This window comes from Camellia sinensis, chromosome 11, assembly GCF_055761805.1.
Source record: "Camellia sinensis isolate YWXY chromosome 11, ASM5576180v1, whole genome shotgun sequence".
In the NCBI taxonomy this organism is placed as follows: domain Eukaryota; kingdom Viridiplantae; phylum Streptophyta; class Magnoliopsida; order Ericales; family Theaceae; genus Camellia; species Camellia sinensis.
The window spans coordinates 175,391,296-175,407,352 of NC_138971.1; the positions used below are offsets into that span (position 1 = coordinate 175,391,296).

At 34.1% G+C, this 16,057-nt stretch overlaps 1 protein-coding gene and 1 non-coding gene across 3 annotated transcripts; both read right to left on the minus strand.

Annotated features, from left to right (window-relative positions):
* Nucleotides 1-3,276: 3,276 nt before the first annotated feature.
* TRNAA-CGC (transfer RNA alanine (anticodon CGC)) lies at nucleotides 3,277-3,349 on the minus strand. Its single transcript has one exon. It is a non-coding gene; the product is annotated as a tRNA-Ala (tRNA).
* A 1,139-nt stretch (nucleotides 3,350-4,488) lies between these two features.
* LOC114283659 (uncharacterized) lies at nucleotides 4,489-10,108 on the minus strand. 2 transcript variants are annotated; one of them, XM_028226530.2, is made up of 7 exons: nucleotides 9,806-10,108; nucleotides 8,780-8,846; nucleotides 8,622-8,680; nucleotides 8,432-8,521; nucleotides 8,017-8,156; nucleotides 5,823-5,877; nucleotides 4,489-5,124 (listed from the first exon to the last, which is right to left on the minus strand). In XM_028226530.2, the coding sequence occupies exons 2-7, from the start codon at nucleotides 8,844-8,846 to the stop codon at nucleotides 4,942-4,944; spliced, it is 594 nt and encodes a 197-aa protein (XP_028082331.2). In that variant the 5' UTR covers nucleotides 9,806-10,108; the 3' UTR covers nucleotides 4,489-4,941. The 2 variants fall into 2 exon arrangements, with proteins under 2 accessions (XP_028082331.2, XP_028082330.2); XM_028226529.2 differs by having other exon boundaries at nucleotides 8,432-8,524; nucleotides 9,806-10,083.
* Between the last annotated feature and the right edge of the window lie 5,949 nt (nucleotides 10,109-16,057).

Here is a 16,057-nt window from a genome sequence, read left to right on the forward strand (position 1 = left end):
GTGCCTATTTTTGTCATTAAGGCCTTGTTTAGGAACAGGCTTTTTAGTAACTTTTTGATTTTTTGGCTAAAATGTGATGTAAAAAAAACTAGTATGTTTGGGATGACTTTTTAATTTTTTATGAAAAAATGTGCAAAAAGTAGGAGAAAAAATGAAATCTTTGACTTTTTTATATAAGTTGTTGACTTTTTTATTTTTTTAATAACTTTTTGACTTTTTGACTAAACCGGTAACTTTCCAAACGAGGCCTAAAACACAAGGTGATGATAAGTTTAGTAATTAGTCTACAATCCGAGAAAGGACTACTGATAATGTTTAGAGGTTTTAATCGATAAGAAGGTTCTCCCACCGCATAAATTTAGTTGTCAAATTAGCGCATGCAAGCCAGCATCCAAACCTTAAAAAAAAATAAAATCGACTTTGAATATATGACTAAGGGAAAGAAAAACACCTTAAAATCAATCACAGTTCAAAAATGTCAATTGAAGGCCCAACCTTCTAATGAATATCTTATCACAATCTAAAATTATGAAAGATTGCTCACATGGAAGCTCTTAGTTGCGATTCGTAGAATAATTGAAGACCATAAAGATCATAACATATCATCTGCAACAAATTTAGAAAGAATGCAGCAGTCATTGGCTTTCAGAATAATGATCAAGAGAAGTGCAGAAAAACCCTTTTTTTGAAATGCATGATTATTGTGACAACTATTACACAAGCGAGAGGAAAATCTGATAAATGTTCAAAATTGATTTAAGTATGCTAGAACATAATAAAATTGGTAAAAATGAACCATAATGTTCAAAATTGATTTAACTATTACATAAGGAATAATCTTCTCGTATAATCCTGTTGATCAAATCTGCGCTCCTCCAAACGTCGTCGCTTTATTCCCTGAAAACACAAACGTGAGCTAGCCGGTGGGTGTGTGCCGGATACCTCTCCGATGCCTAAGTGAGCAAAATAGACAAATAGACAAAAGCTCTGTGTATTCTAGAATTAAAGTTGTGTTACCTCTCCATAGGTGATGTTGTGAGCTTTTATAGGTTCCGCATGGCACAATCCAAGTGGGACTCTTACTCCTCCATATAGAGTCTTCCTAGGAATCACATTCCCGAAAGATAATGCTTATCCTTTAACACCCCCTCACTGCTTAAACCAAGTGAGATGGTTCTACCGCGGTTGGATGTTAATACGACCGAGATAACATGGCCATGCTAAAGCCGCAGACTAGACCGAGCTCCAACTAACTCAGTTCTTCCTTTCACTGCGCGCGCCTCGGTTTGACACTTCAACTGGGCTGTTCATTTAATACCGAGCTAACCAAGTTTGGCGCTCCAATGCACAACACCAAACTAGCTAAGTTTTCATACGGTTGTACCTCGATTGCCTATTGAAACCACGTTATCCATAGCGTGCCTCGACCGAGCTATTCAACAGCAAGGCCCTGAGAAAAGGCCCACAATACCTCGGCTTAGTCTGGTTTGACTGAGCTAACTGTTGCCGCTCTGATCATGCCAACCGAGCTAACAACAAAGCTCCTTTGAACTGGGCTAACTTCAAGGCCCTTTTATTCAGTCCTTACTGTACTGGCTCACAGAATGGCCCATTACCCAGCTCGCCCCAATTTATACAGAAATTACCCTCTCACATGAATATTGTGACAACTATTACACAAGCGAGAGGAAAATCTGATAAATGTTCAAAATTGATTTAAGTATGCTAGAACATAATAAAATTGGTAAAAATGAACCATAATGGGGCAAACTGCAGCAGGAATTCTTTGCTTCTTTACTTTTAGGAACATCCATGCTGGGAATCCTTATAAAAGTGAATATCTTGGGATCAAAACCATATACTATTGTGCAAAAACAATGAAGTAAAAATTGGAAAGTGAAGAAAAAACAAAATTTTCCAATGCAATTGTTTTGCAGTCTGAATAATGATTGTAGATCATTAGAATAATGGCAAATTTCATTTGGAAAATAGGTTGACTTTTTGACTTGTTTAACCTGGGGTTAACTGGGTTAGGCTTTTTGACTTTCTTTTATTTTTGTGAAAAAAGAAATAAAATGATTATCGTTTGGATGTAACATTTTGTTTTATTAATTTTTTAGTTTATTTTATCTTTTTGTGACTATTTTAATCAAAAAGTCCCCTAACCCAACATGCCAAATGAGGGCAAAGATCTTTAACACACACAAAAAAAATAAATAAATAAATGAGAGTCTCAAGCCTCCTTCGACAACATTCAAAAAAGCCAGTTTGTTTGGATCATATCGACTATCTACTTTTATGCATGCCTTTTTATAATAAACAAAAAAATCAATTTATAAGTCATATTCAAAACAACCTTAATAGATCAAATGAGACAAATTCAAAAAAGTAACCCAACCAAATTTCTTCTGACTTAATACTTACATCTCATACGGGCACTTGGAACAAGACAGAATCTGTGGAAAAATGAAATTGTCCACATTATAAAAAATGACGAGCAAATGAACCAAGGAGTTTCTCTTGGAACGAAACCTTGTCATCATTTTAAAATTCTAAGAAAACCAATCCGACTCTAATGGTGTGTTCACATGACTCAAACAAAGGACACGGGTTATGTCTGGTGTTCTGGTTTAAGCATAAAAATCAAGATATAATTCCATAAATCCTTAAGCTGTGTTTGGTTCATAAATTTGGAGAAAGATTTAGAAAGAGACCATAAACCAAACACAGCCTAAGAAACTAATTGAAAGTCTAAATGAAAACTTAACTCAACAAAGCAAGAAAACTCTTCATATAAAAATTACTTGTAGAAAATTAAAGACAAAAAGGGAATTGACACAAGCTTTTCCATGCATTTCCAGAATGATATATAGATGCACAGAAGTTTTTAACCTAAAACATTATTATCTATCAACCGTTTGGGAACTCATCAAATACCAAAGAACAGAGAGAGAGAGAGAGAGAGAGAGAGAGAGAGAGAGAGAGTAGGAATAAACAAATTTAGATACAAAATTAGAAAATTATCCAAAATTGAGCCTTCAACAACTGAACCGAGACATCTACCAAAACATTCTACGAATAGCATAGAACAAAAATATTCATCGAAATACTCTTGCTGCACCAAAATTATGCATCAATTTCTGATCATTTAAAGCATCAACAACCAGCACAGCACATCGCATCAGGTTTAAAATTAGTATTTTGATACGAAAACCAGAGCGAGGAAACCAAACATTGGTGGAAAAACAAAAGAGAAGAAGAGAAAAGAAAAAAAGGTGGAGGTGCGGGGAATCGAACCCCGTGCCTCTCGCATGCGAAGCGAGCGCTCTACCATATGAGCTACACCCCCAACTTGCTGATTACTTATCAGATTATGATTTTGTATAAAAATAGTTCAACTTGCGTCGTGAAATAAAGCCACAGCTCCTCTGCAGAATTGGATGGAACACAAAAGTGATGACGGAATCCTTGAAATCCATTTTTACAAAAGATCCATAATGAGGCCTCCTCCACTAGTACTACCAAGGATATCAGTATTCAGTTTTAATTTAAGTATCCCTCCCTGAATGGTTTCCAACCACAACAGATCTTATCTTAATTTGTTTGTCTGTCTGTCTAGCTTACTTTAGACTTGGACACACACATTCCCATTCTAAGGCATCTGCAACCACAAGGGTGGAAAGCAGAAAAGAGTTTGATTGGCCTAGTTTGAAAGCATATTATTTTAATAATTTTTTGATTTTTTATAAAAAAAATTATGTAAAAAAATAGAGAGTATTACTACACCCTTATAGTAACTTTTTAATTAAAATATATAATTGCCCAACGAGACCGAGTTGGAGACATAATTTTTTGCACACTAACACAATTTTTTTTATAAAAATTACAAAATTAGTCCGGTTAAAAAAAATGAAAAACAAAAACACATTTTATTTTCATAAATTTTTTCTTTTTTGGAATAAAATATATTTTTTAATGCTTGCGTCAATTTAATTTTTTATTTTTTTAAATAAAAGTTCTCAAAACTCAACCAAACAGAACCCACATCACTAGCAAACGCAACACTAAGACATAGCTTTGCTAATGTTGTAATTGATCAAGTTGTTAGACAGTGGGTGCAATCGATCCATGATTAGAACTCAAGGATAGACGGAAGAGGGAATATTACATGCAACAAAATTTGAACTCTTGATCTAGGCAAATGAACTTTGATTTTCCTGAAAAGAAACATGCAACACTACATATCTTAATATTCCCATTACACATCTCAGTAACGCTGTAGATGCATCCACACACATTGATAGCACAAAAATGACAAAAATACAATTACTAGCACAAAAATGTATTGTGAAAGTTTGACTCCAAAAAGGCCAAAGGTGCACAATTGAGAGCTACAGAAAAAATCAAAGGCCTGGGAAGCATCCACTAACATATCAAAGCAAACAGCGCTCAACAACACAAGCTTGCATTCTCAGTCAGATACAAAAGGAAACAAACTATTCACATAGATCTGAAATTCATTGAAACTTGGTTTATCCAAATGATGGCACATTTTCAAATTTTGAAGCCCCAATCGTTCACCCCGCAATCTCTTAGCAAATCCCTAGTGCAGAGACAAACACAAATGTTTTACTTGGAGAAACACAAAGTAACATCCTTTTTCAGCCACCAACCAGAAAGTAAGAATTACATCCATGATCTGGACCTAGGAGAGAGATGGCTATACAATGATAATGCCACAGCAAATGACTGAAGAGTATATAAGGGAAAATACTACAAAAAACTGACAAGAACAAAGAAATGAACAGAAAAAAGATGATCAGTAGAAGGCAATGCATTCTCAATGCCACCCAACTACTTCAACTAGCAAAGTAAAGCACGAACTATCTCGCAAGCAATTAATGATGCCAATCAAGCTGTGTGTTTGTCACCAGACTCTTATCAGTTGCCAAATCGACCTCTTCCCCAATGCTGGTGCCTTGGCTGGCCACCCCCATTTCGTCTTCCACTGCTCTGTTGAGATAAAGCCCTCATCCTCTGTTCCTTCATGTTTGCAAACAGTGAATCTAGGGTCTGAGGCTTCTGCTTTGGTACTGTGTTGACTTGTGGCTGTGGCTGTGGTTGCTGCAAACAAGCGCGCAACTGGTTGAGAGATTTCATAAATGATATGACTAGTGTAACTAACTCCACTATGCAATTACGGGTGACTCCAAATTATAATTGCTACACAAATTTAAAATTTCGATTCTCTCTTTACACTCGACAAAATGCCAAACATACACTCATCTTTACACAACTAACCTTTCAAACCCTAACTCTATCCCATCACACCTACAGCCACCACTACCACCACCTCCAACAACCAACCCCCAAGCACCTCCCCCCACAAGAGACCCTCTCCTCCACTGGCAAACTCCATCCACCACCACAAACCCCCCTCCCACCCTCCCACCACAGCAACCCTCCATCCCCAGCCCCTTGACCTCCGCCTTGGACTAGGGTTTTGCAAAGGGGTGTGAAGGTAGAGGGGGTGGCAGGATGGGGGAAAAGGTTTGGGGAGGTGGGAAATGGCAACCACAACAGTGGATGGTGAAGTCGGCAATGCAGTTGGGTGGCAGTAGTGGTGGCTGGTGGAGATTGTGGTGAAAGAATGTGTGGGCTGAGAAGTTAGGATTTAGAATTTTTTTTTTTTAGGGCTGAAGCCTTTTTTGGTAACTTTTGTAATAGCAAATTATAAAATGGGAAGTGTACTGAGATGAAGTGTCCTGTAAATAGAATCACCCCATAAGAACACAAGGATTTGTAAATCATACAAATGATACCTTCACAGTAAAGCTCCCCTTTGTTGCCTTCCTCTGAACAGTTGGCACCCCTACCCTGCATACAGAAAGTTCAACTACAAATGAAGGACACAAACATAATTTGAAAAACGAAACCACAAGCAGAGGAATGAGTACCACCCCAAGTAGCCAAGAGCAAACAATGAATAGTTGTTACTACCATCTTGACATGTAAATTCACTGGGATGAGGTGCTTACCACACTACATTATTTAATTCCGACTTTAAAGAAAGATAGGACAAACTATTTCAGGACATGAAGTGAAAATTGATATCCTCAGACAGTTTTTTAATACTGCTCTCTAATTGAACATTTCAGCTGCAGTTAGTCACATCAAAATGTTTCTGCTGGTATTAAAAACCTGGAGAATAGACCTTGATGGAACCGCTGAACCAAGGAAAACCACATGGTTACTTTCTCCTCAGCAGTCCAACACAGGGATCTGCTCCTGACCAACTTACAAACTAGCCATCACATTCACTGGGATGAAACACTTACTACAAACCATTGTACAACCTTTTTCTTTCCAACTAACAGAGATAATTTGATGACCTGAAGTGAAAATTGACGTCTTCAGAAAGTTTTTTAATTCTGCTCCCTCTAATTGAACATTTCATCAGAAGTTAGTCACATCAAAATGTTTCCACTGGAACTATAACCTGGAGAATAGGCCTCAATGGAACCACATAACTGCCAAAAACCATAAGGTTACTTTCCGCCCAGCAGTCCAACATACAGGAGATCCAGTCCTGGACAACTTCCTAACTAGCCATCAAGCACAAGTCAAAACTTCACCCACAGAAGCCATGATACCTTTGCCAGGCTATAATGTAAAATCTTCCAACCATGTTTAAGTCACTGGTAGGTAAATCACAAGACACCACAGCTGCAGATGCCGACCACTAAACATTCTGTAAATTAAATGATATGTGCAACACCATACGTCTATTAGTTTTGACTTCCATCTGACCGCAAAGTTTTCCCCTTAATCATCTCAAGAACAACCTGAAGGGCTTGAACTCATGTTCAGTACGTCAGAAGAGTCCACTTCAAAAACCAACAATATTGTGCCAATTCAATATGAAGGCAGTTTAAAGCAGATGAAGACCAATTATCGATGTGTCACAAAACAGAAACTTTAAACAGCAAGGAAATATTGATAACTGGTTGCTGATTTAGAAAGGGCTGGGCAAGTTCCAACAGAAGCACTGAATATAACTAACACAACAAAAGATGAAGCGTCTTATTTTCAACATCAATGACTTCCCAGTTAGAACATAAAGCCAAAATCCATCAATTGAAGTTTGAATGCCAGATTGGGCTCTCAGAATAAAGTTTATAGCAAAGTGAATAGAACAACCAGACTTATAGCATGCCATGTATAGATGACTTAATGTCACAAGAAAAAAGGCAAAGACCTCACCAAGTGGAAAGAAATGTGCTTCCTTGAGTATAAATCATCCAATGAAACAATATTTTCAAACCAGGAAACTTATATAAGGTATGCACAAAGCTAGCCATGAATAACCATCACTGGACCACTATCCAGTAAACAACAGCAAAACAGGAAAGTACTTATCATATCATGCAGATAGCCACTTAAATGCACAATGTAGCCATCACAAGTTATGTTGACTCCAGCAGACAAAACTCACACATGCTTAGTTACCCACCACCTTAAATTCAAACCCTTGCTCCCACACATTCTCTTTTGCCTCAACAACCAATGAAAACAATACAGCTCCAATTCAAGATGTAGCCCAGCCAAATTCAAACGCTATATGCACTGCTCAACTTAATCACCCAACCACATACAACACAAATATCAAGCTTAAAAAAGCAAGCATCCTTTTTTTGGATGGCAAGGTGTGAACAGTAATCAACGGAAAACTTCAAGGTTGGAAGCTTTCCACTGACACCCAACCAATTACAATAGTTCCACCAATAGTATAGAACTTAATACTATTAAACCAGAAGCACATTGCAAAGTCATCAACAATAGAGTAGAGCCACAATTTACCTGCAAAATATCCACAACAATGCTAAACATCATCATAGTCATCATCATCATCATCAGTTCATCACAGACATCCAATAATTATTCTAACAGTGTTACCATTCATGTTTTCATCACAACAAAATTTTTTAAAAAAAAAAAAAAAAAAAAAAAACATACCTCAGTTTATTTACATTAAATCCCCTGCTTCGGTTAAAGGCTCTGTTGCGGAAAGGAGCAACTGCAGCCTTTCGTGCAGCCTCAGTTGCCAAAGGAAATTGGTTTCCCTGAAAATTAGACCTTCTTTGTGCAAGAACCCCCTACATGCAAAAGAGAAATTAACATACTAAAGCAAAATGATACCAAAGGCCACTTAGCTGATTGCCTAAGGCCCACCAAAAAAACAACTACTTGTTGCCAAAAGCCCCAATTGTCTAAATATACCTAGTAAAATAGGCCCTGTTTCGATGTTTTCCCAAAGGTCATAAATCTACTGAATGAAACCAAAGCCATTACAAATTTGCCCCACACAATTCCATATCCACATCTGTAAGGAAAATTATTTAACATATAACTGTGCAGTTTAGCAGCATACCTGTCTGAGAGAGGATCTTGAGTCCATAAACCTCCGAACCTTTGTGGACTTCTCTTGGGCAGCACTGTTCACAAATTTTTGGTTTCTATTCTGTTGAGGATTAAAATAAGGACAATCATTGATACCATAAATGCTAGTAAAGCACAATCAAGAACCAGATAGGTAGTAATTCCAAGGGGGAACTGCTTACCGAAACTCTTGGCTTGTTAGCTTTAGTTGTATTACTTTTGGACATTTTGATGATATCATCTGGATAAAGTATAATACCACACACAAGTTGTAGTAATCAATACGACATATATAATATCAAACACAAAACAAACAAAAAATGTGGGACTTGTTGCACACCTAATGTCATGTCCATTTTCTTCTCAGTGAGAGCTATTGTCTCGCTTGTTAGTGGTTTAGCTGCCATCTAAAAGAGGACATGGAATAATCAGGTAAAAAAATCAGATAGTAAAAACTACATATTTTACTTTCTATACAATATAAATGAATAAATGACACTTGTTCCATTAATAACATACACATGGGCATTTCATAAACAAAACTAGGTTTTAAGTAATAAACAAAATAAGTATGAAATGCCTTTTTCTCTTCTCGTTGAGATAAACTCAATCAAATATGCATTATCATAAAACTCATATGTAAAGGGGGAGAAAAATATGACTCCAAAGTGAAGAATGAAGGAAAGTAAGATTGATGAAAAAGCTTTGAAAAGAAAGCAGCATTTTCAAATATCTTCTTTTCATCTTTGTGCAATCATGAGAACCAAACAAAGCATAGTAATCCATGAAAATGGACAAAAGGAGTACAAGATTCAAAGTTTTAGTACTTCCTTAGTTCCTTCTCATTGAATCCTTGAAAATCCAAGAATCAGGCATCAAAACATTCATACATGCCACAAAAGTATTTAAATTTCAAGATAACATAGATCCCAAGAATCAGGCATCAAAACATTCATACATGCCACAAAATTATTTCAATTTCAAGATAGCCTAGATTACAGAAAGAGGTATTTGTTTATCAAGATTTCAAAAAACCACACGCCAATAGAACCAAAATATGCGCCTTGTACCTCTACTTAATTTACTAAAAGTAAGTTTCCAATCTTTACAGAAACCAAAATAAAAACATAAAAAGATTCAAACTTCTAATTTTCTCGGTTCATCCTCAATTTTCTCAGCAACCAAACGAAGAATAAGCATAGAACTAAGTTCAGAAACCAACAGCCACCGCATATACACGCCCTCTCAATAATCAAGAATCAAACAAGTTTCACAAAACAAAACAAAACAAAACAAAACAAAACAAAAAACACATTCTCCTAGACTATACACGCGCACACAGAGAGAGAGAGAGAGAGATTGTTACCGTTTTGCAGAAACAAGAGATTGATGAAGTTGAGAGTAGAAATAGAGATGGATAGAGAAAGATTTCTTAAGAAATTAGGGTTAGGGTTTCGAGTTTGGGAAGACTAAGAGGACGATTTCGAAAAGTCCACAAAACGAGAGTCGATCGATGCCTGAACAAGGGTCAACAAAACATGTGAAAGAAAGATGAGGAAGCACGTATATATAGAGGAGGACCTTATGATTGACGACGGACTTCAATTCCCAACCAACCAATTACATTGTAAGTCGTTTTTAATTGCGTTTCAAGTCCGCCTCTAGCAATGAAAATTTTAAGACTGTTTGGACGAGTTTTAAAAAAATTAAAAAGGCACTATCATATTTAGGTCAAGTTTGTCATTTTTAAAATAATTCATCTTTTTATTTTTTTATTTTTTTCTATCACATCATCTCTTTACTTTTCTGAATATCTTTTCGTAAAAAGACAAAAAGTACATTTATTTATATCATTCCAAACAACCCCTTAAATTATATGATCTTATTGAAGTCACATTACCTCTCTAACACATCATTTCAAACTTAATCTAAATCCAGCCTATAATCTATAAAAGACAAAAATTACATTTATTTATATCACCTCAAACAATCTCTTAATCTACGACTTTGCTGGACAGCTAGTTAGGCTGGTCTGTCAACAAAGCAGCGCCACGTCATCTACAATTCAAAAGAAGGTGCCATGTGGCTTTAGCACTGGTTTGGCACGATGCGTTGAGATAAGTTATGGTTAAAATAATTATAAAAATATAAAATATATTTTTATACTTAATAAAATAAAATATCATATTTAAATTATAATTATTTTATAAATGATATTATTAGGAATGGCAAAGGAATAGGGCGAGTCTGGGGATCACCCTTTTCGTCCCCGATCCCCGATCGCAAAACTTCCCTCGGCCCCGATCCCTAACGGGGAACCCACTATCGCCCCCACTCCTGCCCTTAACAAGGATTGGGTTTTCCGGACTCCGAAAATCCCCAGCCAAAAAAAATCAACAGAAAACAAGCTATTTGAGCTCAAATACAACATCACCAACAGATCTTCAAAAAAATTAGCTCCAGAAAGAAAAAAAAAAAAAAAAATCACAACACACACAGATCTTCAACACCAACAGATCTTCACCAACATCAACAACATCAAAAATAAATAAATAAATAAAATTAGCTCCAGAAAACGATATTCATCACCAACAGATCTAAAGAACAAAAGCAAAAAATAAGAGAGGGAGAGAGAGAGAAGGAGATCCGTGAGAGAGAATGAGACGGAAATACCTTGAGAGGGAGATAAGGAGTCGCCGGTGAGAACAAGAGAAGGAGCCGGCGGTGAGGGAGTTGCGGTTGTGTGTGTGTGTGAGAGATAGAGAGAAAGGCCAGATGTATATGAACACACAACACACACATATATACTTATATATAAATAAACAAGGTCGGGGGCTGAACGGGGCGGGGTCGGGGCCGGGCCGGGCCAGGTCCGGGGTTGGAAAATGTATCCTTGTCCCCGGCCCGAATATCATTGGAGATTTATTTTTAAATACCATCTTCGGCCCGTCGGGGGTATTTTTCAGGAAAAAATCATTCAATTCGGGGTCGGGAGGTTGGGTCCCCGTCGGGCCGGGTTCAAATTGTCATCCCTAGATATTATATGTATCAATTAGTGTACTAACTAGTATTAGTACACTAGTTATGACATTATTATTGACCTCACTCATTCTACAAATTATAAATACCAAAAATATTTTAAATTATACCGCATTATTAATTGGTACACTAGTTAATACACTAATTGATGCGTATAACACTAGTCTTATTTTATTTTATTTTTCTCACAAAAATTAAAAAACTTATTCCAAACAATACTTTATAGCATCAAGATAAAATAGTCAAAAAAATCAAAAAGATAAAACATCAATCAACATTCCAAACAAAACCTCAATTTGAATTTCACTGGTGTTTAGCTAGCAAAGCTGTAATATCTGGTATTCGGATAATACGATCCTATAGGATCTTTATTTCCTATCATTAGGCCTGGTATATTTCTTATCATTAAGCATGGTTAAGAATTATCTGTAATTTTAATGGGTAAATACAAAAATAATCACGTCATATATTGGCTGTCATATGTCACGTGCTCTATCACATGTTATTTTTGTCATGACCCAAACTAGTATTTAAAGATACCGTATCATAACAAAACAATAATTGAAATCATAATAAATTAACAGTGCAGCGGAATAAAATAAAAGAATATTCAAATCTTTATTTAAATATAACAAAAACGCATACATTAGAACTTTTATTCAATTGCACTACAGGAGTTGTATTATGATTACAAAGTGCTTTGTGCCTACCCCATACCCCATGCACTAGTCCTCACACGTCATCCAAAAGTGGTTAACATCATAAGCACATGACAGAGTGAGAAATATTATACAATAAGCATGATAATACAAAAATTACCATGAATAATTATTTGGTTAAACAAAAATTAGTTTGGTAACTGAAATATATAACTAATTTTAAATGACATGAGCAAAATGTGAAAATCATATAAGCAAATAATCATAATCATAGTACAGAACAGAATAGAGATGACTGGAGTGATAATCAGAACAGAGTTCAATGGATCAATGACAAACAGATGACTACAAAGTGACCTTTCAGAGGCCAATGATTATTTAAATCTCCCAAGACATAAGACTTCTGTAGTGGTACTTATAGAAATAAATATTTATAAAAATTATTGTCAAATAATTTCTAAAATTTAAACAAGAGCAAATTACATTAACAGTCCATGTAGTTTGAGACTTGTGTCACTTTCGTCTCTAACTTTTCAATTGTGACACATTTGACTATAAATTTTGAATCTTATTCCAAATAAGGACAATTGAAGATACCATTGCTTAATTTGATAAAATATAAACTAATTTGATAAAAATAAATGTTAAAAAAATATTTTTAAATTTTTACAAATTATTTCTACACACTAAAGATAAAATTGTATAAAATTGATATATCTTTTAGACATTTATTTATTTATTTTACCAAATTAATTTTATTATGTGTTTTGATGATGATCATGTAATATGTGATTGTTTTTATTTTCATTAAATTAGTTTATATTTTTTTAAAAGTCAAATATGACGACAACTTTGATATCATTATTAAATCAATCCATTAAATCAAAAAAATTTAAAATTAAAAATATTTCATATATTAAATATACCGATTACACGTTAATATTTTAACAACCACCAATTACATAATCATCATCCAAACACATAATAAAAATTAATTTGGTAAAATAAATAAATGTCTAAAAGATTTATCAATTTTACATAATTTTTATCGTTTGTGTGTAGAAATAATTTTTAAAAATTCAAAAATAATTTTTTGACATTTATTTTTATCAAATTAGTTTATATTTTATCAAATTGATGATTTTGCCCTTAAAATTAAGCAATAATATTTTCAATTGTCCTTATTTGGAACAAGATTCAAAATTCAGGGTCAAATGTGTCACAATTGAAAAGTCAGAGACCAAGTGACACGAGGCTTAAACTATAGGAACTGTTAGTGTAATTCGCCATTTAAACAATTATATTTATGAGTTTCAATTTAACAAAATAAAGTTCATAAATTAATTAACGTAATTGAAATATTAATATAATATATAAAATATGATTTGCATAAAATAAATTGTGATAACTTAAGATATACGTAAAATATTTTATGATAACTTAAAGTATAATATAACTCACTTTAATATTAATTTTAACTTTTTATTTTTCGTTTATTGTGACCCACTAAATACCCCCAACTAAATTGAAAGTTTTATAAAACAGTTAGGGAGAGAAATGTCGAAAGAGAGAGAAGAAAAGAGTTTGGGACATGATGTTGATGCACAAGATAACATCTTTATATGGGGGGGGGGGGGGGGGGGTGGGGAAGAGAATTGGAGGGCACACATCTTTGTTGTATAGGAAATGTTGGGTTTGTTTAGTTTGTATATGAGAAATATGTTTTGAGATAAAAAGTATGAAAATTTGTTTGGTTTGATTTTTTTTCAAAAAATGTTTTGAAAAATTATTTTGAGAGAGAGTTTTGGAAAAAGTGACTGATTTGATGTGCATGAGAGAGAGATTTGTTTGGAAAACTTGTAAACCAAACAAGTTTTAGAAAAAAAATTTGAAAAAATTTGTTTGGTTTGATTACTTTTGAAAACTTATTTGTAGAGAATTTTTCTCAAAATTTTTTGAGAAACACAAACCAAATTTTGATCTAGAAAAAATATAAAAATATTATAATATTCAAAAAATAATATCAAATAATAATATAAAATAAAAATTATTATTTTTAAAATAATATTCAGTATAAAAATATACAAACTATTAAATTTAAAATAATGTGAATAATTATATAAAAAATTCAAAAAAATATATTATTTTTATTTATAAAAATACGCAATTTTACAAAAAATGTTGTCCTCAAAATTCTCAATTTTTAATATTCCAAAATTTAATAACATCTAATTCCTTAAATCGCATGCTTCCAGAATTTAATATTAACATAGTGTAAGATTAATTGAACATTTGGAATGTCACCTATAATTTCTTTGTTGAGTAATTACATTTGGGCCCAACTCCTAAAATAATTATAACATATACCATCTTTTTGATAGGTCACAATGATCACCTAATTATATTTTAGCACATAAAATTTCATAGTTGTTTTGATTTAGCCCAAAAATAATATATTAATCCTATTTTCATAAAGGGAATGGCTTTACTCCAGTCCGTGATTAGACTAGAGGGTACTATTGGACCCATGGAAGCCTACCACTGGTCTCATTTTGATAATTTGAACCGTTCAATGTGTAAAACTCGTCGAGTATTATATGTCTGTAAAAAAACACATTGATTGGATATCAATAATTATGTGATCAAATCAGATTTTTGTATGCCGTTTATTTTTCACTGCCCATTTTTTTCATAAAACTGATTCGATCACATATCTATCAATATCCGACTAACGTGATTTTTGATAGCCATCTAAAACTCAACGAGTTCTACACATTAATGGTTCGAATTATCAAAACGGAACCTGTGGTGAATCCCACAGGCTCAACAGTGCCCTCTAATCCAATTACGGACTGGAGGGACGCCATTCCCTTTGGTAAACTATGCCTCTTAATTTTAAGTTAGATTACATTTTAGCGAGTATAATTATAAAATCAAATATTTTATTTTATTTTTATTTTTTTATTAAATTAATTAAACAATTAGGGTGTCACATTTTGTGCTACTCTACTCCAATTGGCAACTTATGGAGTGTTTTGAAAAGATGGTTAACAGTTAGGATTTTCGATTTTTTTTAACTTTTTTTAAAAAAACATATAAAAAATGTGAGAGATGATATGACCTAAAATGAATTAAAAATTGAGAAATAACTTTTAACAAACTTCTCAAAAGAGGCCTAGAATTTTTTCCCAATTCTTTTACTTCATATCGTTTTTACATGACAACTTAAAAATTTTTAAATGTAACAAATTTTAAGAAAATTCCGTTAACAAAAAATTAAATGACAATAAGATACTACAGAGTCAAATTTGTGGTATACCATGCTCTCATCGTTTTCATTAGGACAGGTGGGTGTATGAAAAATAATTGCTAACAAAATATTTTGCCAAACCCCCACACCTATTTTTCTTCTAAACAAAACTATCGATTAAGTTAGTTTAAGAATAAGGGTTCTTTTTTTATAATAGGTGTTCATAGGTGTTCGTTTCATTAGAAAGGTGACGCCGATGGGCATCTAGGAGGGCCCAACCCACGGAATAGGGGCCAGTCCACCCCCCGATTATCAAAGCCCAATAGCTCTGAGAAATTAATACTAGACTAGGACCAATAATGTTCAAACACTTGCCAAACAAGGGCCTAGACACATAAGCAGACAAAGATCCTGCAAAGTTATTGCACTACACATCAACCATTAATGCGGCTCTCACAGCATTAAATGCGACAACCCCATCACGTCGAAACAGACAGCCTCACCGTGAACAATGCAAGCTAAAGTATAGACTTTTGGCCAACACGACATATCGGAATGGATAAGGAAATGATGAACAAAGGATATAAGGAAGTTTCCAAGACACATCGACGGTTAGGTTCTTCATTATCTTCCATTCTCTCTCTCTCTCTGTGGATACAATTAATCTCTT

Excerpts from the sequence above, each read along its gene's own strand:
- LOC114283659 (XM_028226529.2), bottom strand. The coding sequence starts at position 8,846 with ATGGCAGCTAAACCACTAACAAGCGAGACAATAGCTCTCACTGAGAAG. Across the intron at positions 8,681-8,779 it reads GAAAATGGACATGACATTAG|ATGATATCATCAAAATGTCC; the intron begins GTGTGCAACAAG and ends TACTTTATCCAG. Across the intron at positions 8,157-8,431 it reads CAAGATCCTCTCTCAGACAG|GGGGTTCTTGCACAAAGAAG; the intron begins GTATGCTGCTAA and ends TTTTGCATGTAG.